A 24,673-nucleotide genomic window follows, 5' to 3' on the forward strand; every position below is an offset into this window, starting at 1 on the left:
TCAGGTATTATGAATGGGTCATAAAATATTTGTGAAGGTTACTATATATTAGATCCTATTTTAGGTCCTGGAGAAATGGAGGGTTGACTGAGGCAGGGCCTTGCCCTCAGGAGAGATCTGAAGGAGAAATCTATTCTTCTTCTTGATACAGAGACAAAAGGTAGCAAGGCCAGAGGGAGAGGACTGCACAGGCACCCAAGTTCCTGGCAGTTGGCCCTCCCTGGGGGATATCTGATACTTGATCCCCAGCCATCAGCTGAGAGCTTGCCCAGACTGTCTGACCCAAGGTCTCTAGGGACTGGGCTGAAGAATGGATTTCTTAATCTTCAAAATAAACAGGCAAGGAAATCTTACAACAAATGAAAAATTAGGGCAGTAGAAAGTAGTTGTGCCAACTGATGGAGGAGGTTATGAAAAACAAGGAGAGGAAATCACTATAAACTTCTGTGTTTCTACTGCAAATGGATTGAACAATTCAGATATACTGACCTCCAGCCCAGCCAGTCAGATTTCCCACTTTTAAGCTCCTTTGGTCTTATTCCCCTCTTCTTTCTGAGAAGTTATAAAATGAATGAGGGACAGAAGGTTTCTTGCCCAACCATGATTCAGGAAGCAGCTCAGCCACAGAACAGGCAAGTGTAGCACTGCCTAGAGAAAAGGGACTTGTTGAGGCAGGTCCCAGATGGATCCACCCCAGATTTTTCAAAGAAGACACCTCCTTCATCTTATGTTCTAAAACCTTGCAAGCTCAGGAAGAAACCACCTGCTTCCACACTGAAAACTTGACACAATGTACGCAGCCTGCTCAGTGTGAGTGAACTGGAGACTTCTTTACAACATGACCCAAAGGAGTAATGCAGGTCCTATTTGTAACCTGAAGTTTGTGACTCTCCTGGTTGCCCTAAGTTCAGAACTCCCATTCCTGGGAGCTGGAGTACAGCTTCAAGACAATGGGTATAATGGATTGCTCATTGCAATTAATCCTCAGGTACCTGAGAAGCAGAACCTCATCTCAAACATTAAGGTGAGTGGAAATTATGAAATTAATATGAGTATCCCATTTGATCAGACCTGTAGCCTTCTTTAAAAAGCTAACTACCCTGCCTTGTTTGTATTTGAGTAATAGAACAGCATTTATAAAGGATAGTGCCACAGCTTTATGATTATGGCTAACTAAGCCAGTCTGTTCATCTAATTCTGTGTAGTCTCAGCTCAGAGTGTTGATCTAGTCTTCTCTTTTGTTATTGTTGGATTTTTAAATCTTCAAAATAAACAGGCAAGGAAATCCTACAACAAATGAAAAATGACTTGAGGGCAGTTAAAAGTAGTTGTGCCAATGGACGGAGGTTATGAAAAACAAGAAGAGGAAACTGGGGAACTGGAATAAACTGGGAAGAGTTAGTATTTAAGCTCCAACTAAGTGTCAGGAATTTTACATTGTTGGTTACTACTAATTTCAGCTCTTTTGTTTTCCTACATGACTGTTTTCAGGGTAGCAACTTACAAAAATAATAACCCATTGTGGCAACAAAGATTGAATATTTAACTAATGAACAAGCATGATAACGAGCATGCTTGTTAAAATCATATTGCTGGATTCCATCCTGAGGGTGAGAATTCTTAGGCAGAAAGAGTGAAAGTCTGTGTGGAGGGCCAAAAAGCAAAATTATTTCTTTTCACTTAGTGTGCTGTAACATAATTGACCATTTTTACTTTAATATGGTAAGGGAGGATCATAGCTCTAATATATAAGAGCCTCCTTTTGGTATTGCGTTAGTGAAATCAATACCACCACAAGGTGTGGTCTTGAACATGCCCACAGGTGTGACATGAAAAGGATTTGCTCAGTAACAGCTTAAAAGCCTTTCTCAAAATTGGGAAAACTATGAAGGCAAGCACAGACATATAATTACTGTCCTAAAATCTTCCAGATAATCCTTTAAAGTTGAAAAAAAAATGATTCTATGTTTTCCAAAGTCTAGTGCTTTCTCTAAAAGAAATGGGTCTCTTCAAATTATTTTCAATATTTTTTATTACTGTTTAAGCATAAAACCAAAACATACAGGATTTACAAATGATAAAATCAGTTTTTCTTTTGTCTGGCTATAGGAAATGATAACTGAAGCTTCATTTTACCTATTTAATGCTACCAAAAGAAGAGTATTTTTCAGAAATATAAAAATTTTAATACCTGCCACATGGAAAGCTAATAATTACAGCAAAGTAAAACAAGAATCATATGAAAAGGTAAGACTCCAGGATTTCATTCAATGATCTTAAGGGGAAAAAAATACAAAAATATATTGTGCTCAAACTCTAAAAGTGAGAAGTTAAGTAAAAACAAATCATGGGTATTAAAAATATAAATAATATTAATGGGCAGAATATTGTCACCAAAATATCTAAGAATAAATGAGTGCAAATTGTGGAGTAAAAAAATGAGTAAAATGCCATTGCCTAAGTAGCTCCTCAGAAGATCTCTTTATTTTGTAATTTACAGAGTCTTTTCTGAAAAGTTTGATTGAGGATCAGGAACTAGTTGTAACCTATTGAGGATGAGCTGCAAAAAGAGCAGTTGCAATTATGACTATCTCCTTTTACCATCCTGTCGGGGACAATAAACAAGCATGTCCAGACAGAAATATAAAGCACCATGCATATAAAAATATGACTGCCTTCTCATGCCATGGGCTAGATTATCAGAATTTCACATTACCTCAAGTCCAGGATACTGTTTTAGAGGAATAAGGAGATTAGAAGGAAGGGAGGAAGGATGTGGAGATGTGGGTAAGTAGGGGAATGGCTACCTTTTTTTTTTTCCGCATCAAAGAACTTCACCTTGAAAGGCTCTCATAAGTTGCAGATCATGCTTAAGCACCCATGATGATGTCTGGTACATGCTACTCTGCACACTATAAGTAAATGTTAAATAATATAAATGGTAAACCACTGTTTGAGTCAACTGTGAACAAGAGCCCACTGCAGCTGCCAGAAGGGCCAGAAGCAAAGGCATTGACAACTTAACTCAGTGTTTCAGCAATGGAGTGGGTTTGAGACTGTAACTGCATCTCTAACAGAATGACTCAAACATGTGGTAAAGCTTTCCCCTTTCCTTATTTCTGACCCTCAGTATGAAATTCCCTAAGTCTGTTTCATTCTTAGCTCTCCTTCAAAGTTACTCTGTCAGAAATTGAATGGTATAGCAATCCAGATAGGTACCTCGATGTCCTGAAGAAGTTAAAGAGCCTGTGAAAAGCGTGTAATTTATGACTAGATGAAAGCATTTGACAATGCTTGCACATGAAGATAGGATAGGTGGGGAACTGGGGTAAACTATCACATAACTTAAAATTAGTTTCCGTGATCACAAATTAAAACACTGGGGCTCGAATGGACTTTGTCCCAAATCAAACAGCTAGTAAATTACAGAGCCACAATTTGAATATTTGACTCTAAAACCCATGCTTTTTGCACTAAGCTTTGTTGTTGCTAGCTGTCAATAGAGATTACATTCATCTACTTGGCCTTCAATAGAACTAAGAGGTATTGGAGACAACAAACACCAAAACCAAGTTGCCAAAGTAATACTCTTGATAGTAATGGAGGGTAGAGAAATAAATAAGTAAAGCAAAAGTGAAAATGTGAGTGAACAGAAAGACCAAAGGAAACAATAGTCACTGAATGCTGTTCATACATCTGTTGGATACCAATTCTTTAACCCCAGAATGTCAATTAAGCAAACACTGAGTGCATGATCATTATGTACGGGGGCCATGCTAGGCACTGCAGAGAACCCAAGGGCCAGCAAGGTAGTTCTCGTCCGTGCAAGTCTACAATGTGGTGTAGCTAGGTAGGAATCAGTGAAGGGGGAAAGGGTTAGGAAAAGTAGATAAGAACTGAATTACTGTGGTCTATAAGGTTTAAGGTAACCCCAAACAGCCTCTGGATCCATGAAAAGCACTCTTTCCTTTTTGCCTCAGGACAAATTTTCAGACATAGGAATGAGGTTTTATCCAAGTGAGGACTAGCCAAGAGCATGACCTCTTCAGCCTTTTTTGTAGGTTCTTCCTTGTAATGCCCCAGGCTTGAATTCTTATCTTTCTAAAAATAAGTGTTAATTATTATAAAAGTAATTCATGCTCACTGCAAAAAATTAAATAATGTAGAAATGTGGAAAAGAAAAATGAAAAATATTATTGTCCTCTTCTCAGTGGCACGCACATAGACACAGATGCACACACATACACACATGCCAACATATATATATATATATAGTACATAGAGTGATAATTATATATATTGGATCATATTAGGTATACTTTTCCAAAATCAGATTTTTAAAAATATTAACAGCATATTTAACTGTTAAGGGCATGTCCAGAACAATATGTTATCTTTCTTCCTGAAAATAAAAGAAACAATGTTATATATAATATTTTATTGTCTTGATAGTTATATGACTAGATAATTCAGTTTTGGACTTAAAATATGTTTTGACAACAGTAAGGGAAATGATCAGGCCATGAGATAAAATATAACTTCATTGGAATTAGTTACAGGAAACAAAGGACAAATTTCCAAAGAAAAACGTCCTATTGTCTTACACCAATAAAATAACCCACAGAAAGTTGTTTACAAAAGGCTGTAACATTTTATAATATGGTTCTGAATGATGTATAAATGCTTTTAGAGTTTCTTCACATATTTTAACTATATTTTTATAGTGTAATTCAGTGTTCTGTTAGATCAGACTTTTACAGGATTGACTTTTGAGAATATTTTAAACTGGAAAGTAGAAAGGTCAAATGGAAGTAATGAAGTTCCATAAAAATTTGTTAAGCTTTTATAACGTAGACCTTTTTGAAAATACCAAGTGATTTTATTGATATTTAGCTGTGCGTGCATTTTAAACTCCATATACAAGGTGTTTTTCTTCAATTCTGTTTTTAAATTGGGGTATAATTACATACAACAAAATGCACACATCTTAAAAGTGTACAGTTCAAAGTGCTTTAACGAATATATACATTATGTCACCAGCATCAGAGTTGAGAAACTATTACAAGGCATTTCTTTTAATTTAGGCAAATGTCATAGTGACTGACTGGTATGGGGCACATGGAGATGAGCCATACACCCTACAGCACAGAGGGTGTGGAAAAGAGGGAAAATACATTCATTTCACATCTAATTTCCTACTGAATGATAACTTAACAGCTGGCTACGGATCACGAGGTAAGTGGGACCAATGAAACAGTAGCCATTGGACAGTACTATTTATAATATTCTGTGCTTGGTGCTGAAAGGGACTCACTCACAAAACCTGAAACTTGTCAAGGACTTACCACTCAAATAGGGAGATAGGCCTTATACCCATGCCAATATGGGGGACTAAAGTAAACCAGAAAGAGTTCAGCACCAGATTAGTGACCCAGAGAGGATTGCTATAAGAATTCGGTCAAGGAAACGTCATTTATAGCCAAGGGTGGTAGGAAATGACCTCACAAAGGAAAATGTCTTCAAGGTTGAACATCATTTTGATAAACAGAAAGAAGGGGGAAAATAGAGGGAAGACTATAAAGAAAACTGTGGCAGCCAAAAAATCAAAGGCATTGGAGAGACAGAGACCCCGATGATGGTGCAGGGAGACTGTAGGCAGTGGGAGAAAATGCTGAAATGCACATGAGGCTGGGTGATGCACTAAAATGGCCACACTCAAGGTTTCTACAGAAGTGACTCCATCAAAGCAGTGTTTTAAGATTAATCTGGCTCCCTCTGATCAATGGGGGAGAAATGGATATCAGGAGAATAACTGGAAGAAGTTGAGGTATAGGGCCGTAAGACTTAAAAATGAGTGGAGGCTCCCAGCTATTCAGGAGGCTGAGGCAGGAGAATTGCCTGAACCCAGGAGGCAGAGGTTGCAGTGAGCCGAGATTGCGCCATTGCACTCCAGCCTGGGTAACAAGAGCGAAACTCCGTCTCAAAAAAAAAAAAATGAGTGGAGGCAGTGAGATGGAAGGATAGTCATAAGGACAATGAGGATTTTCTATGTGCTAGGAGCTCTGCAATTTGCTTTTCAAATGTTATCATACTTAATTCTAGCAACTCTAAGTGATGAGAAATATTCCAGAGATAAAAAACAAAAAGAGGTCTGAACTGCTGCAGAATGAAAGGAAAGAGACATGTGGAGACAGCTTTAAGGAACAAGGCACACACCAGGTTTTTGTCAGACATGGACAAAACCAGCGTAAAGAAGAATTCCCACAAGTGTGGATCTAGGCAAGTTCATGGTGAGGAGCAGTAGATTATGCCAGGGAAAGTGGTTCAGCCTATGGTTGGATATTGATGGCTGGAGTTTTGGAGAGAAGTCAGGGTAATAGGCCTAGAGACTGGTAGTTAGTGAATGAGATCTGAGGGAGAAAATAGTAAGCACAGATCACCAGTCAAGGACTATCTATCCCAATCTTCATTTTTTGTTTTTAATTCAACTTAACAGTAGTGCCTTTCAAGTGATGTCTTAATTTTCTTTTTTAACACTAGTTAAATCTAAACTAGGGTTTTGTTAACGAGAATTTTGTTATCCTCTGTATAGTTAGCAGGAAGTGGAGTGGCACACTCCATAAAATACACTTTACAAAACACTTTATAAATCTTTAGAAAAACATTGTTTTTTTCTTTCCTAGTAACCATGAGATGGTGATAATCTCTGCTCAAACATAATTTCATCAGCACTTCTAAATTTCATGAGTAGGCACAATCTTTCCCTCAACACTCACAGCTTGTACTGTTACCCTCCCTTCCTTTCTCTCAAGGTCCAAAAATTACACAATATGCCACAGCCTGAGTCAACTCAGTGCACACTTCCTAGTTCCCAGAACTTAAAATAATTCAGAAGAAAGAAATGTGTGCTTTGGGAGGGATGTTCATCTGGAAAGCTTATATGAGAAAGTTGTGGTCTGAATTTTGAAGGAATGTAAGATTTAGAGAGATAGACATTTTTAAAGGATCTCATGCTGAGGATGGGGGTTTCCCGGACCTACAAGCTGTAAAATAAGCATAAATATGGAGAATAAGGAATAAAATAAGAGAGAAAGGACCATCCAGGGAGAAGATTCTGTGATCTCCTTTTTGGCTCCTTCCTCCCTCCCCAGTCCCTAGGTTTCAACCATTGCTCTAGATAGACAAATTACCTGTGAGAAAAAAAAAAGCAGGCTTGCTTGGATAGCTCAGACAGAAGATGAGGAAAGTTTTATTTGCATGTCTGGACATGCTTCTTTCCCTTTCTCCAAACCCTGAATTTAGAGGCCTCTAGGAAGCTGAATAGAAACCTGTTGGGCAGCTTCACTGGGGCAGACTACTGACTAGCTTCAAATAGATGTGCAACAAGTAAATTACTGCTTTTACGAGACTAAACACATTTTCATGCTGCCTTTTTTATGATGGTAGGGGGTGGAGTGGGAGGAGATGGGAATGGGATAGGGGAAAGAGGGAAGTAACTTAAACTCTTTGGAATAAGTATGTGTAGTCGAGAAATGTTAGTCTTCACTAGTTAGCAAGGCACATTGCTGAGATTTTAGAAGCTCAAAAGCAAAAGCTCTTTCTTCCACAGGCCGAGTGTTTGTCCATGAATGGGCCCATCTCCGTTGGGGTGTGTTCGATGAGTATAACAATGACAAACCTTTCTACATAAATGGGCAAAATCAAATTAAAGTGACAAGGTTAGTACTCTTTCTAATGTTATAATTCATTATTTATTTGACTCTAAAATTGCTTACAACTTAAGCAATTAAATTATTGCCTAATTTTATTAAGCAATTAATTTAATTGCAGCTAAAACTTAATTGAGAAGAAAGAGATCCTTTCGTTTTTCAGTTCTTAAGTTATATGGCATTTTAAAATTGGTATTGATGTGTTTCAAATATCAAAATAATATAAACAGTCATGCTTGTAGCTGTCTTGCTCACAGCATTATCTTCACTGTTTCCCCTCATGCCCTCTAAGTAACCATTTTGATTAGTTTCTTGTTTATTTTTTCAGTATTTCTTCAGGCAAATTCAAATGAGTAGAAATACGTGTTTTTCTTTGCTCTGTGTTTTGTAATTGCATAGTGTTCCATTATGTGACTGTATCATAATTTATTCAACCAGTCTCCTCTTGGTGGACACATAGGTTGCTTCCCATCTTTTGTATTATCAATAACACTGCAGTTCATAGCATTACACATGTGTCATTTCTCATGTGTGCAGATTCACATATCAAATTCTTCCAACAATTACTGGTGAAAAGGGTGATTTTGGTAGATATTGACTGATTCTTCTCCTAAAAATGGCACTATTTTTCATTCCCATCAACAACATTTGAGATTGCTTATTTAGGAAAGAATCCTGTTAAATATTATCATTACATGTTCATTCCCTTTTTTTCCCTGATGGCAAGTGGAAATGAACTCAAAGGAACGCTGACCCAGGATCTTGCCATTCATTCCCAAAGTCCATCTGGATTTCCTGGCATCTTTGGCTTTGATCCTATTTAGTCATTAAAGCCCTTGTTAATACAGAACCCCTCCATCAAGATAAAATGCTTTTAAATAAAGTAGAATGCATTTCTAAATTAGTGAACTTTCTTAATAAAGCAGTTTTGTTTTTGTTTTTTGTTTCTGAGACGGAGTTTCGCTCTTGTTGCCCAGGCTGGAGTGCAATGGCGTGATCTCGGCTCACTGTAACATCTGCCACCTGGGTTCAAGCAATTCTCCTGCCTCAGCCTCCTGAGTAGCTGGGATTGCAAGCACCCACCACCACGCTGGGCTAATTTTTGTATTTTTAGTAGAAATGGCGTTTCACCACGTTGGCCAGGCTGGTCTTAAACTCCTGACCCCAGGTGATCCACCCACCTCAGCCTCCCAAAGTGCTGGTATTACAGGTGCGAGCCACCACGCCTGGCCAATAGAGCAGTTTTTAAAGGTTTGTATGTATCTTGCAGGCTACAATCCTTGAAACAATTATATAAGCTAGTCAAGAAGAAACATAAGTGTTTCTAAAACAGACCTAATTCCCAGTTTCTCTTTCCATTTTTAGGTGTTCATCTGATATCACAGGCATTTTTGTGTGTGAAAAAGGTCCTTGCCCCCAAGAAAACTGTATTATTAGTAAGCTTTTTAAAGAAGGATGCACTTTTATCTACAATAGCACCCAAAGTGCAACTGCATCAATAATGTTCATGCAAAGTTTATCTTCTGTAAGTATGCCCTTGGAATGACAAACTCTTGCAGGATTTCTTCTCTTCCCATGTTTCAAGTATTTAAATTATAAGACAATTAAGATGCACTATACTTTAGAACTTGGGGGACCTTAGAGTTGATCTAGATTTTATTCTACAGATTTAAAAACTGAAGCCCCCAAGAAAATTACTAAAATAATACCTTTAGGATTGTGACTATTTGCTTTCCTGGGAGGTTTAACAAGGGGACTCCGGGGACCATGAAATAAATTGTTTATATGGTGGTGTTCTTGTATCCTTTCATAAGAAATTACATTGGGTTAATGAGAGTGATATAACAAATGATTATATTTCTCTCCTTTCTTAAAATGCTACTTATAGCAGACCACTCTGAATTTGAAATGCAGTTCCTACATCTCTTTCCTTTGTTTTGAATAGTCTAGAACCTAAAAAGAAAGGTAAGGTATCACTAGGGGAATTCAACCAACTCTCTGCTTTGCAGGTTCAGAAACCCAACTTTGTCAATATTTCATGCTAACTAACTGACAAGAGACTATCATACAAATCCAGAATATTGTTTTTAAAATTATTATTTTAAAAGAGCACTCTGTCATAGGGATCTCATACTTGCATCTTCCGGCCAACTTATTTTCTCTCTGGATGAAGCAGTCTGAAACAGCCAATTCTCACCAGATGCTTGGTCTAAGAGCATGGAATTGGAAAAGAGGGAGATAGGTGATCCAGAGATTTAGTGGCATCAGACTTCATGGCCTGATATATCTATCTAAGTTTACAAAAACCTATAAGTCACATCTGTGGGTCATCTATTCACAGATCTGAAGGCACAGCCCACATGTGCCTCTGTGGAGTTTTTTCTTTGTTTCCATAGCTGACCAATGTCCCTTGGGTTAACAAGCTATTTTATTTCAGTCTGGTTTTAGTCAGGACTAGGAGTTATTTTGTAACTCTAAGGCAATTTTTCATACTTCTTATCTCATCCATTATATTTTTAATTTATAGCTTTAATATCTGAAACTAACAATGTATTTGATCCACAATATTTGTGACTAGGTACTATCTTCATGATTTTTTGAAATACCTACTCATAAATATCTTGTCAGAAAAGTTTAACAATCCCATAACCATAGTCATGAAATGGAAGAAAAAGGGTTAAACAAGGCAAGGGAAAACCAGGTTCTGCTCCAGTCCCCACACTTCCCTAAGAAACTTAGGTCCTTAAGCAGTTATCAACCTTTCAAAGTTTCAGCTTTCTCTTGTATGAAATTAGAGCTGAGATAAGAGAGGCTGTTCAGTTTCTTCTAGCTCAAAGTTTCCATGGCTCTGTTAACAGGAAGTATTGACTCTTTGTAGGAATAGAGCCACTGGGAATAGATGGTGATGCATTACTTAGGAAAGCAAACCATATTTTTAAGTGGGATATTGGCATAGGTTCAGTATCATTCAGTGAATTATATATATATTTCTGTGTATTATATCTATATTTCCAAATTGGGTGAGGGTGAGGGGGGATCAGGAAGTAAATTTAAGTTGTTTATCCCCTTATCCTATTTTTATGGATATCAATATTTGAGCTAGAGCAATATACCCTGACTGATCAACAAATAAAGGTGCAGTGGTCATTAAATATTATTCCAAGGCATAGGCTGCTGAAGATAACTTCTCCTGGCTGTTTTCTTAACACAATATTGTGCTAAGGAAGGAGGGAGATCATTTTGCTTTGTTTTTTAAGACTAAGATTATGTGTGTATGTATATATATATACACACATGATTTTCTCTCTGTTATCCAAATAACAATAAACTTTAATAGAAATTGCTCTCAGTACCACAAAGATGCTAGTGTTTCCAGCAAGAATGCCAAGGTTTATTTGTAAATTTGATGTCATTCTTGAAGGAAAGAGATATATCACTGTAGCACTTCTGATTTTCTTTCTTTCAGTTCACCTTTTCTTTTACCCATAGTTCCTTGAGAATGAGAAGTTTGTCTGGTATGGGAGAAGTGTCTTTCTTTTAAAGACTGTTTTTATTACCAGGTGGTTGAATTTTGTAATGCAAGTACCCACAACCAAGAAGCACCAAACCTACAGAACCAGATGTGCAGCCTCAGAAGTGCATGGGATGTAATCATAGACTCCACTGACTTTCACCACAGCTTTCCCATGAATGGGACTGAGCTTCCACCTCCTCCCACATTCTCCCTTGTACAGGCTGGTGTCAAAGTGGTCTGTTTAGTGCTGGATGTGTCCAGTAAGATGGCAGAGGTAACGTTTTGAACTAAAATGAATGTAAATGTTTATCATTTTTTTCTATCAGTTCTTTATAATTTTGTTTTATTTTATTTTAAGTTCTAGGATACATGTGCAGGACATGCAAGTTTATTACATAGGTAAAGGTGTGCAATGGTGGTTTGCTGTACCTATCAACCCATCACCTAAATATTAAGCCCCACATGCATTAGCTATTTATCCTGATGCTCTCCCACCCCACTGTCACCCAGGCTGGAGTACAGTGGTACCCAGGCTAGAGTGCAGTGACACAATCTCAGCTCACTGCAGCCTCGACCTCTAGGGCTCGAGTGATCCTCCCATCTCACTCTTCCAAGTAGCTGGGACTATGGGCACTGGCCACCACACCTTTTCTATCAGTGTTTAATTATTTTTCGGGAGGTAAGGGTGAGAATTGGAGGAGACAAAAGGTTTGGAATAGTCAAGGACATCCTATTTTGAGGGGTGGAGGGAGGTGGGAGGAACAAATTCAGAATGTGGCCCAAAAGTTGAGGTCATACAGATAAATGAAATCCACAAATAATTTCTAACCGTCATTTTTGCTACTAATTGAAACTCTTTCCAACCAAGATCTTTTCCCAAAATTCTTATGTGTAACGAAAAGTTCCGACTGGCTACTATCTACTCACTGGTAAATATCCCTGGTTGAGGAAGCAGACTGTGAATCTGCAGTGAAAATGAATGTCCAGTATATGGAGATATTCCATGTCATTGTATGCAGAAGACTATATCTCAGTCATCTGGCAATCTAGCAGTCTCCAGCTACTTTAAGTGATTAAAGGCTTAGTCTCTGCAATCAGGCAGCTGTGCTTTCATCCTGGCTCCTTCACTATTGTATAATATGTCTTTGTTATAAAGAGCATCATGGCCTCTCTGAAGCAGTTTTCTCATCTGGAAGATAGAGATAATAGTGCCTACTTTCATGAGAGTCAACTTTTAAAGTTTTAGGAAATCTGTAAACCAGTAATTAAACATAGCTATTAATAACAAACCATGTAAGCTTACAATAAAATATATGAAAACAAATATATGAAATACTCAAAACTCATCACTTCTTAATTTTTCCCACAATTTTTTACTATTATCTATGCCCAGGGTCAGTAAACTATGTCCCACTACCTGTTTTGCATGGCTCACAAAATAAGGATGGATTTACATTTTAAATGGTTAAAAAAAAATCAAGAGGCTTTTTCATGACATGGGAAAATTATATGAAATTCAGATTTCACTGTCCATAAATAAAAATTTTATTGGAATATAGCAATACTCATTTGTCAACATATTGTCTATGGATACTTTATTCCTTCAATAACAGAGTTGGGGAGTTGCAACAAAGAACTTATGGCCAGAAAAACCTAAAATATTTACTATCATCTGGCCCTTCACAGAAAACTTCTGCTGACCCCTGAGCTAAATTCTTGAGGTTATTTCTGGTCTATTGCATCTCCATGGTGTGCTACTACAATTTCATCCCAACTGTGCACTCACTAACATCACATTGACAGCTCGAAATCAACCATGGTTTCACACATGGGAGAATATTTACCCCACAGAAACTGGCAGTTGCTATGAATTAGGCCTGCCTGCCTGCCTGCCTGCCTGCCTTCCTCCCTTCTTCCCTTTTTCCCTTCCTTCCTTTCGTTCTTCATCAGAAAACAGTTATTAAACATTTGCCAGCATACCACTGTCTACTTCATAGGGTTATTGAGGGGGGAGTAAATGAGGTAATATGAAATTTTTAGTTCATAATAAATAATAAGTGGTAGCTGTTTATTTTAATAGTACTTATCCAAGGAGAGAATTTATCCCCTTGTGCTCTCTGGATCAATAGTCCTGGAATACTTGCCTTTTCTGGCTTATATCGGAAACACTAAAAACTCCACAAATATAGCCAGCATTTGAATAGTTTTGACATGTTGCCTACTTGCAGTTGACTAGGGCATGCTTTTCTCAAATATGGTCTCAGATTGAGCAGAATGGATGAAATGAAAAGGAACAATGATTGTACTTAAGAGTAGACCTGAAGTATGTAGAAGAGAAACAAGCCCAAAATAACGAACTCATGGCAAACCAAACTTTCCTCCATTTTCCTGCCAACAACAGTCATTGAACCATTATGGCCATTGATTCATCAGGTGCCCACACTGCACTGGCCTAAGGGATATGGAGATGACAAGAACAGGGTCTCTGCTTTGAAATGCTTACAGCTAATGAGGGCCACATGACACACACATGTGACTAGATACAACACAACGTGACCAAGCTCCACAGAGGTGTGAGTTACTATGGGAGCACTGAGGAGGCAGCACCTAGTGCTGTAGAATAAAGTGGTCAAGGAAGATTTCACTGAGAGAATCCACTTAGAGTTGAATCTTCAAGGAGTCAACTAGGTGCTTGCTAGGTTGAGTGATGTAAGGAAAGAGAAGGAAGGAGGACGTTTGTGGGAAGGGAAAAGTATATGCAGTGGCAAAGAGGCAAAATAAGAGGGACTTGGTCAAGGGAAGGGCATTCACTGGTATGACTATGACTATAACTAATACTGGGTGGATCTAAGAGGTGGTGAACGGGATAGAGACATAGGTATGGATTTGAGAGAAATTTAAGGCACTGAATTTTTGGGACCTGTTTAAGAATATGGAGACTGGTAACATAGGAATGGTAAGAGAGAGATTGGAGTTGCTGGCTTAGCTACCTGGGAGTAGAGATCAAGACTGGGAATGATAAACTGATGACCGTGAAGGCGGCAATAGCTATTCTATTCTGAGTGCTTACTCAGTATCCATTTTCAGATGAGAAAACTGAAGCTAAAAAAACGAAATAATTTTACTACGATCACATAATTAGCAAAAGTTAAAGGCAGAGTTCAAAGTCCTTGTTTTACCCCCTTTACAACTTCCCAATATTGTAAGAGAAACAATATTTGAATTTAAAGTGTAGATTTGCCATCTTCATGGTATCAAGTCATCACTCCCAACTAGTTAAACCAGAAACCTGTGTCCTAAGAAGTGTGAAATGCAGGTCCAGATCCACCCAGGAGGATGCCCAAGTTAGAGATGGAGATCAGGGTCATCCTGGAGAAGGTGGTCATTGAAGCTCAACTTGTCGCTCCTCTCTTTTCCCAGAGCCTTCAAAACAAGTGACCCTAGTGAACTAATTAGTAGCATCACCTGCCTAAAACTGGTCACTAATATTACTTTATACCTGGTTAGTCCGTCATGGTATAACTATACTGCCATATATGTATCTCACTTGATCCTCACAGCAATTCTAATTTAATAAACAAGAAAGCTATCGTCCTCACTCTACAGATGAAGTACCCAATCTAAGGTGACCACAATAGCAGCGGGTAGTGCCAGGGCAGATCATGGGTCCTCTAACTGCTACTCCCCTCTAGCAAAGGTCTCTTTGCAATGTTTACTTTTACCCAGACTTGCATTTTTTAAAAAGCAGTTACGAACCTCGTCTCAGCTGGGTCCATGGATCTTTAAATTCTGGGTTGGAGATAAATAGTGGGGCTGATGAGAAATAGAGAGCAGTAAATTATGAAAAGCTTGTTGAGGACAGAGCTCCAAGTCACTCCCTCTTCCCTGAAAGCAGGCATTTTGTGAGCCTGTAATTAATCAAACAATATTCTAATATTAGGTTATTTTTTGAAGCTTAAAAAATTATGATGCAACATCTCTAAACAATTAGCAGAGATGTTTGCTAATTGAGTTACTTAGTCATACTTTTGTCTACCAACCAAATGTTCTCATTTTCTTTTTTCCTTTTTGGGACACAGGCTGACAGACTCCTTCAACTACAACAAGCCGCAGAATTTTATTTGATGCAGATTGTTGAAATTCATACCTTCGTGGGTATTGCCAGTTTCGATAGCAAGGGAGAGATCAGAGCCCAACTACACCAAATTAACAGTGATGATGATCGAAAGTTGCTGGTGTCCTATCTGCCTACCACTGTAACAGCTAAAGCAGAAGTCAGCATCTGTTCAGGGCTTAAGAAAGGATTTGAGGTACAGTAGAGCATCCTAAGCCTTGGATCACCATCATTTTCCTTTCCCTTATTTGGTAATATAAGGTTTCCTCTGATGAGGGGCAGTCTGTTACAGCATGGTCATAATAGCCTCAACTATGAAAGTAGTGCTGGATTATCTTTCAAGTCAGGAACCATGCCTTATTCACCATTGTACTCCTTGTGCCTAGCAAAGTACCTAGCATACATTAGTTGCTTAATAAATGCTTGTTGACAGAATGAGCAAATCAGTGAATACAATGGCCAAGACTAGGGGACCTAAACAACATCTGAGCATTTTCTAAACTGTTCCTAGCCATTCTGGGGCTGTCTCAGCTGTGGCCATGTTTACCCCTAGATTTTCTTGTGGAAATCAGCATGTCTGGCTTCTGTTGATAGTCATTCTAGACTTCAAGAATATCAGAACCAATTAAGGCCAGAGGTATGTTTCAGGAATGACAGAGTTTATCTAAACCAACACAAGTTTGAATTCAGCATCTGGGATGCTTATCTGATAGCAAACAAGACACATCAGCTATGGTTGTTGCTGCCCGTAGTCTAAACTGGCTATCTATTGAAATCACCTGGGAATTAAAAAATATAGTAATGCGTGAGTCTCACCCCAAGAGATTCTGATTTAATTGATCTGGGATGTGATCTGACCATTAAAATTTTTTAAGTCTCCCCATCTGATTCTAACGTGTAGCCAAGACTGAGAACCACTGCCCTAGGCCCTCTTATTGGTCAAACAATAGTGTATCCCATAGCCTCTATGATGGATACAATTGTAAACTATGGGGACATCTTGATGACTCAAGTAGGAAAATTCCCTGCTCACAAGCAAACTGGCAGTAGGATGTAGGGTGACAAGTGCTGTGATGGGGTGAGGTAAAGCCTGAGCGGGAATGGGCATGCGGTGTAGGGAGCTATGGCAGGAATTTGGATGAGAGCGAATTCTGCTCAATAAAACAATTTGAACTACATTTCCTTCCAAATGACTAATTCTCTATGTTTAGGTGGTTGAAAAGCTGAATGGAAAAGCTTATGGCTCTGTGATGATATTAGTGACCAGTGGAGATGATAAGCTTATTGGCAATTGCTTACCCACTGTGCTCAGCAGTGGTTCAACAATTCACTCCATTGCCCTAGGTTCATCTGCAGTCCCAAATCTGGAGGAATTATCACATCTTACAGGTAATAAACATCTATAAATGTATCTTTTAGAGAATTTCCTTTTAACTTGAATATCCAAGACACAATCATGAAACTCATTGTAAGTTTCATGGTTGTGTCTTGGATATTCAGTTTTTTGCACACACACACATTTTGCTTTTTAAACACACATATACACATATTGCTAAAATCTGTCAAAATTTTGCTGATTTTCTTTTTTACATTTTCCCTAAAGGTCCTAATTATATACATCCAAAAAATAATATTTTATAATTCTGTGTTAAGCCAGTCTGAACATGCATAATCATGCAGCTAAAATGTATGTTTAAGAGTAAATGCTCTGTGGCTGGGTGTGGTGTCTCACACATGTAATTCTAGCACTTTGGAAGGTTGAGGTGGGCGGATCATTTGAGGTCACGAGTTTGAGACTAGCCTGACCAACATGGTGAAACCCCACTTCTACTGAAAATACAAAAATTAGCCGAGGATGGTGGCAGGCTCCTATAATCCCAGCTACTAGGGAGGCTGAGTCAGGAGAATCACTAGATCCCAGGAAGCAGAAGTTGCAGTGAACTGAGATTGCACTACTGCACTACAGCCTGGGCAACAGAGTGAGACTCCATCTCAAAAAAGAGAAAAAGATTAAGTGCACTAACTTCTAAAATAGAAACACACACAGTGTTTTAAGATACATGTCTTTTTATACTAAATGAGGCACAGAATAAATTTATCTTATATTCCTTATTCAGTAAAAAAATGGGCATGCTGATTTGACAACTGAAAGGTTTTACTGAATTATCTTTAAAAGCAATGTTTTCACAATATAAGTGTAAACATATAGAAATGTAAATAGTAATTAACCGAATTATCTAAAAATTACCTTAATCTTAAGACTATTTAATAAATGTTTATTGAGTTCTTATGTACTGTGCATAAGTTCTATGCCCTGGCAATACATCCATGAATAGAAGAGCTGAAACCACTCACCTAGGGCCACTTACCATGTGGTTGTACAGAATGTCAGGCAAAGCAAGTCAAGCACAGCTCGCATTTCCCCAAAACACTGTAATGTAAAGAAAGTTTGTTGGAAAAGGCCTAACATTTTATTTTTATTTTACACATTTTAATAGTTAACATCCCTATCATGTATTTCAGGAGGTTTAAAGTTCTTTGTTCCAGATATATCAAACTCCAATAGTATGATTGATGCTTTTAGTAGAATTTCCTCTGGAACTGGAGACATTTTCCAGCAACGTATTCAGGTCAGAATTTTCTCCATGTTATATTTCCTGGTGGGGAATGGGAAGGGAGAAGGAAACAAAGGAAATCAACAAATTGTGCTACCTGCTTCATTAGCCTTACTTGAATATGTAATGGCCTGTGTATGGAAGGCTTTTAAAAGGCTGCTTGACATCACCAGGGCCAGGCTTTCAGCCCTAGGAGCCATTTTCCACAATCACCACCTCAGCTTTTCAAAGTCTGTGAGTGGAGCTTGCTCCTTCCTTGTGGCTCAAAGTGCAGGTGGGGGTGTGGTGGAGGCAAGGTGCAGAAGAAAACTAAGAAACTGTGAATTTAGTTTTAGTGTCATAATGACTTTCCATCAATCAGAATTCATCTTATTTTTGCTTCTTCAACATCTTTGAAGCTCTTCCTTGTATAAGGGGGATCAACTATTTCATTAAATTCTAACTACCACAAATATCTAAATATCTCTTTGACTACCATAGCTTGCATAATTTTGCTCATAAAAGCTTCCTCTAATTTTTAAAGTCATTTTTAAAGGGCCATTTTTTTCTAAGTACTTTAAAGATAATTTGGACATAAGTGAATAATGCTTGGAACAAAATTTTCATCTATAGTTTCCTCACAGATGGCAAGTGTACCTGCCAAGTTAATGGCTTGATGTGACCAATGCAGCCTGTCAATTCTTGTTGGGAAATATTTAACATGATGATTGTATTTATACAGTGAAGGCAATAACCACAATTTCACAATAAAAAGTAAAATTGTGAATTATAGATGACAACATCTAGTACAGATTAGGTTACAATTGACTCTTCTAATAATGCTCAATCTTTATGCCCTGTGACTTCCTCTTCAATAATATGGAATAAAAACAAATGTTTAAAAAAGTAAAAAACAAATTTAACAAAATATTACTCATATGGGATCAAATTATCATTAACATTCCCAAACTGGTCCCCTCCCCTGAAGCTGTTGGAGTCATTAGCCCCACTAGTCTGAGATGGGAACTATATGTAATGGCCCCTTCAACAGTCCAGGGCCCAGCACAGCATGTGGCACAGCAGTCAGCAATCCATAAATATTTCTTAAATTGATTTGAACAAACAATCTACAATGTCTGCTGTTACCCACCAATATAATTTTACATGCTTTGCAGGTTTGAGCAATTTAATGAAGCATTACTAATGTGTTTATTTAATAAATGTAAATTTTCAAAGTTATTTACAGACTTGTATCCATTGCAAATACATAGTGATTAAATGCAGGGGCTCTGGCGTCGGGCCCACTGGGTTTTATCACGTTCCTATTCCTTGCTATGTGACATCGGCAAATTACTTCTCTAAGCCTACTCTTCTCATCTGCAAAATGTGGTTAACAATAGTATTTATCACAGAGGAGTTTTATACGGCTCGAGTAATATTGTAAAGCCCTTAGCACAGTGCCAGGCATATGTTTGCACTTTGTACATGTTACACATGCATGTGCACGCACATGGCTTATTGTGAATGACTAAATAATTTTTTTTTTTGAGACGGAGTTTCACTCTGTCACCCAGGCTGGCATACAGTTGCACTATCTTGGCTCACTGCAACCTTCACCTCCCTGGTTTAAGCAATTCCCCTGCCTCAGCCTTCCAAGTAGCTGAGATTACAGGCACATGCCACCACGACTGGCTAATTTTTTTGTATTTTTAGTAGAGACGGAGTTTCACCATGTTGACCCTACTGGTCTCGAACTCCTGACCTCAGGCGATCAGCGCACCTCAGCCTTCCAAGGTGCTGGGATTACAGGCATGAGCCACTGCGCCTAGCCTAAATAATTTTTTAATGTAATAAAACCATGCCAAAACCCAAGATTTTATTTCTTATCGAAATATGTAAAAGGATCTGGACAGATTATATATAAATTAATAAAATTTGAGCATATTCACAAATGAAAATTTTAAAAAGCTTGTTATTATAATTGCTGATCTGAGGCCAATGTTGGTTTGGATGAGGGATAATATGAGGACAGCTAAAATCTCTTAACAAAGAATAACGAAATGATACTTGCATTAACTACAACAAAATATTTTATACCTACTGTACTTAAATAACATGCAATATTTTGCTTTGCAAAATATTTTTACATGAAAAATTATGAATAACTATAGTACCTGTCAGAATTAAATTATTTTTATTTTTAAAACCAATTCATTGTTGTTTGTTATAAGTGAAAAAGATGAAACGATTATGCAAACACCAGAAACTCTCATATATATCATCTTTAACAGCTTGAAAGTACAGGTGAAAATGTTAAACCTCACCATCAATTGAAAAACACTGTGACTATGGATAACAGTGTGGGCAGTGACACTGTCTTTCTAGTTACGTGGCAGACCAGCGGTCCTCCTGAGATTGTATTATTTGATCCTGATGGAAGAAAATACTACACAAATAATTTTATCACCAATCTAACTTTTCGGACAGCTAGTCTTTGGATTCCAGGAATAGCTAAGGTAGGTGTTGTGAGCTTGTTCCTAAGGAGAACATTCAGCCAAGTTTGTGATTTTCAGTTGAATCACGATTAAATACATTGTGTAAAGAAAGTCTTGTTTTAATATATCAAAAGTTTACTTTAAACTTATGAGGCCATTTTGTGAATATTAAAAGTTTTAAGAGGAATAACTAAGGTATATTTCCAATTTTAAATATTAGATACCATATATTTAAACACTGGAAATTAGTATTTCCACGAGTATTACAATTATTTTTTTTAGCTTACATCTTTCTTTACATAATCCATATAAACCACTTTTCTTTTTTTGAGACAGAGTTTAGCTCTTGTTGCCCAGGCTAGAGTGCAATGGTGCAATCTTGGCTCACCGCAACCTCTGCTTTCCGAGTTCAATCGATTCTCCTGCCTTGGCCTCCCTAGCAGCTGGGATTACAGGCATGTGCCACCAAGCCCAGCTAATTTTGTATTTTTCTTTTTTAGTAGAGACAGGATTTCTTCATGTTGGTCAGGCTGGTCTTGAACTCCCAACCTTAGATGATCCACTTGCCTCAGCCTCCCAAAGTGCTGGGATTACAGGCATGAGCCACCACATCCAGCCATAAACACACTTTTCTAAATGCTTACCAAAAAACCTTTATTTAGAATTTATAATATGAATACATGCAATGCATATGATTTTTAGCATCTACTGGGTGTGCTGGGTCTTCTTCTAGGTACTTTACAATAAAATGCCATTGTAAGAGTATAAACAGGGTACTATCAGAACATACAAGAAGGTGGGAGGAAGAATGCTTCCTGGAAGTGAAGACATCAAAATGGAAACATAAAGAATAATGGGGCCAGAGATGGGTATGATATTCTGGGCAGAGGAAACAACACATAGACTCAGATAAAAAGACCATGGCTGTTCACAGAACTAGAGTAGTTCAATAGAGTAGGGTAATCCATAAAGTAGGGATGTAGACAAAGGAAGGAGAGAGGAGTAGTGAGGCTAGACAGATAAACGGGAGCTGTATTGGCAAGGGCTTTGCACAACAGTAAAGGGAACAGGGGCTTGAATCCTGAAAGTGAAAGGGACCCCTTAACGGTTCTAATCAGAGTTGTAAGTTGATCAGATTCACTCTTGCACTGCCTGAATTCTGCACCTCCTCACATGCTGCCTCATCCCATTTTTTTTTTTTTTTTTTTTTGGAGACGAAGTTTTGCTCTGTCGCCCAGGCTGGAGTACAGTGGCACGATCTCAGCTCACTGCAACCTCCACCTCCCAGGTTCAAGCGATTCTTCTGCCTCAGCCTCCTGAATAGCTGGGACTACAGGCATTTACCACCATGCCTGGCTCATTTTTGTATTTTTTGATAGAGATCCAGTTTCACCATGTTGGCCAGGCTGGTCTCAAACTCCTGACCTTAAGTGATCCGCCTGCCTCGGCCTCCCAAAGAGGTAGGATTACAGGCGTGAGCCACCACACCCACCACCCTCTTGATGGCCCCTTAACTAGCCTCCTTGACTCTGAACTGCCATCCCTCCAGTCCATTCTTTACCTCTGTCAAAGTGATCTTTCTGAAGCACAAATCAGCCTGTCTCTTGTTCAAAAACTCCTTGGTGGTGTCAGAATAATATCCAAGTGGTAACTCTTATATACCAGCCCTTTATGTTTTGGCTTCTATCCAAGCCTCTCTCTTAACTTCTTTGATGCTCTGCTCCTATTGAACTTTTCTTCAAATTCATCATGTTCTTTTCACACCTGTGCATAAGGGCCAGGGACACTTTACCTACTTCTTTCTCCCCTTGCCTGACCTCTTGGTCTGGATTCGACGCCCTGTATCGAAACATTTATTACACTCAGAGAACTTTTTGATGTGGAGGTTCCTGCCATGCATCTGTCACTAATGTTATGATTCCATAAAAAGAACACATAGTGCTTGAATCATGACTTACTGAAAAATAGTAAAGCTCTTGAATCCCAATGAAGAAAGATGGCTAGGGTCTGGTGCATCTTAACTCTCCACCCTGAGTTACACTTCAACCCCTCGCTTTTCTGTTCTTCCTTCTGCTTTGTTGTATTTCTCTTGTTACTTCTGGGGGTTTGATAAGTAGCAGCAACAGAAATCAGGAAAAAGCAACATCAAAAGGACAAATTTCTGCTATATTGTTATTTTAGTCTTTTTCTTTCAGATTGTCTGTTGTAGGTTTTCCCTAGGCAGATAGGCAAGAGTGGTGTTTAGCAGTATTTCTATAAATTACTCAACTTAGATATTGTGTAATCCTGACCTATTAAAAATAGTAGATCCTTTTCTTGGTCCCTAATAGGGTATGTGTTTTTTGTTGCTTGAGATTTCTGAGTGTAGAGTTTTGTGGGAAATGGAGTGAAAGAAGGATATTGTTGCCTTTTTAGTCCACAGTGTCCACATAAATTGTAATGGTCCACTTAATTTGATGTAATTTTCTTAGTTTTAAAATGAAAAACACTTACATTCCTGTTTGGGGAAAGGGCTCAAATTAATATCTGTAAAGTACTTTGAAGCTGGAGACTGTTGTTACTTTCTAAATATGGGGATTAATATGTGTCCTCCCTCACTCCAAATAAATCCAAGGTGTAATTCCCTAAAGAATTACCTAGCAATAAAGGTGACTTATGCTATGAAAGCCATGGAAATATGAATTTATTCATCCCTTAGCCAGTGCTACTTTTCCTGAAGTTTTTTGTAGTATTTTTAAAAGTGCATCATCAACAAAGCCAGAGCAAAATTCTCCAGAAGCTTAGATGTATGCTTTAAAAATAGGGTTGATTTTCTTTCACCCTTTCCAAAACAGTAAGACTTGTTTTGCAGGCTGGGCACTGGACTTACACACTGAACAATACTCATCATTCTCTGCAAGCCCTGAAAGTGACAGTGACCTCTCGTGCCTCCAGCTCTGCTGTGCCCCCAGTTACTGTGGAAGCCTTTGTGGAAAGAGACAGCCTCCATTTTCCCCATGCTGTGATGATTTATGCCAATGTGAGAAAGGGATTTTATCCCATTCTTAATGCCACTGTTACTGCCACAGTTGAGCCAGAGACTGGAGATCCTGTTAAGCTGAGACTTCTTGATGATGGAGCAGGTAACAAGGAATTTCATGACATTTTATCATGTTCTCAACAGCTGCTATGATATGATGCGGTAGTATCAATATTAAGCTTATCTGTAAGATTCCTTCAGTTCAATTATCTTTCTTAATCTTACAATATTCTCAAATTCTTACAGAATTACTGATATCCTGAATAGCTACAGGGTGACATGGAAAAAGGCAGTCCTCATGAGGCTCCTTGTAGTGTCTGTGTTTGAGCAAAGGGTGGGAGGCTGGACACCTTAGTCCTGGCTTCCGCTTGATGAGGTCATATAGGAACAGGCTTCTATGTCCTTATGACATACTTATTTTCCTCTAAGAGTCACCAACTTTACTTTTCACTGAAGTAATCAGATTGGACTGTTAAAATAGCAAATGAAAATCAGAAGGGAGGTGCAGTGACAGCAAGCCCACTTTTTCCCTTTGGACCCAATTGTGAAGAAAAAATTGGAAAGTGAACTTGTGACCTATAAGTTGACCCTAGACCCAAGAGGCTGGGTTGATTAAAGGTCACAGCTCATTTCTAGCACAGTCAATGTGTTTTACGTGTGTAATTTGGTCCCAAGAAGACCCAGCCTGCAAGCCTAGTAGAATCAAAATAGAGAAAAGCTCTCATTCTGCACATGCAGTGTTCAGAGCCTTTTATACGTTATACATACAGACAGTACAGCATCCAGCCAGGTAAATAGCAGCATTTGGGCTCTTTTAAAAACAAATTCCTTTGTTGTTCCATCTTTCCTATTTGGTTATTTTCCTAAATTACATTCTCAGAATGGCAGTAGGCCTGCCTCTGTTGGCAGCCCGAAGTATTTGATCTACTAACAAAATTAGATTCTTTTGTCCTGTTTCTTCAAAGTTAATCTTTTTTCAAGAGTCTTAGGTTTGGCAGCCCATTACTATCTTGCCATGGCAATCACGTATGATGTGCAGAAAAACAAAAGTTCATTCAAAGGGTTTTGGTTCAAGTCCACCTCAGGGGGATACCAGAGAAGTCTTCTTGTTTTGCCCATTGGATTGGATCCAAATGAACTTCTCATGCTCTGATTGCTTATCCATGGCTTTCATTTTTTGTTTATGGTCCAAAAATGCACTTTTGCAGAATATTTGTTTATGTTCCAA

General features: G+C 38.3%; 1 protein-coding gene across 1 annotated transcript in view; it reads left to right on the top strand.

Moving 5' to 3' along the window:
• Nucleotides 1–435: 435 nt before the first annotated feature.
• CLCA2 (chloride channel accessory 2) overlaps nucleotides 436–24,673 on the top strand; it is a 31,556-nt gene continuing 7,318 nt past the window's right edge. Inside the window, exons 1-11 of the mRNA XM_012464789.2 lie at nucleotides 436–1,024; nucleotides 2,110–2,247; nucleotides 5,085–5,235; nucleotides 7,610–7,718; nucleotides 9,075–9,234; nucleotides 11,270–11,497; nucleotides 15,303–15,533; nucleotides 16,549–16,726; nucleotides 17,861–17,967; nucleotides 20,223–20,447; nucleotides 23,278–23,548. Coding sequence (XP_012320212.2) covers nucleotides 839–1,024; nucleotides 2,110–2,247; nucleotides 5,085–5,235; nucleotides 7,610–7,718; nucleotides 9,075–9,234; nucleotides 11,270–11,497; nucleotides 15,303–15,533; nucleotides 16,549–16,726; nucleotides 17,861–17,967; nucleotides 20,223–20,447; nucleotides 23,278–23,548 — 1,984 coding nt within the window. The 5' untranslated portion in view covers nucleotides 436–838. The remainder of the gene's footprint in view (nucleotides 1,025–2,109; nucleotides 2,248–5,084; nucleotides 5,236–7,609; nucleotides 7,719–9,074; nucleotides 9,235–11,269; nucleotides 11,498–15,302; nucleotides 15,534–16,548; nucleotides 16,727–17,860; nucleotides 17,968–20,222; nucleotides 20,448–23,277; nucleotides 23,549–24,673) is intronic.

This window comes from Aotus nancymaae, unplaced genomic scaffold (assembly GCF_030222135.1).
Source record: "Aotus nancymaae isolate 86718 unplaced genomic scaffold, 86718_ANA_hifiasm-v0.15.2.pri h1tg000007l, whole genome shotgun sequence".
Classification (NCBI taxonomy): domain Eukaryota; kingdom Metazoa; phylum Chordata; class Mammalia; order Primates; family Aotidae; genus Aotus; species Aotus nancymaae.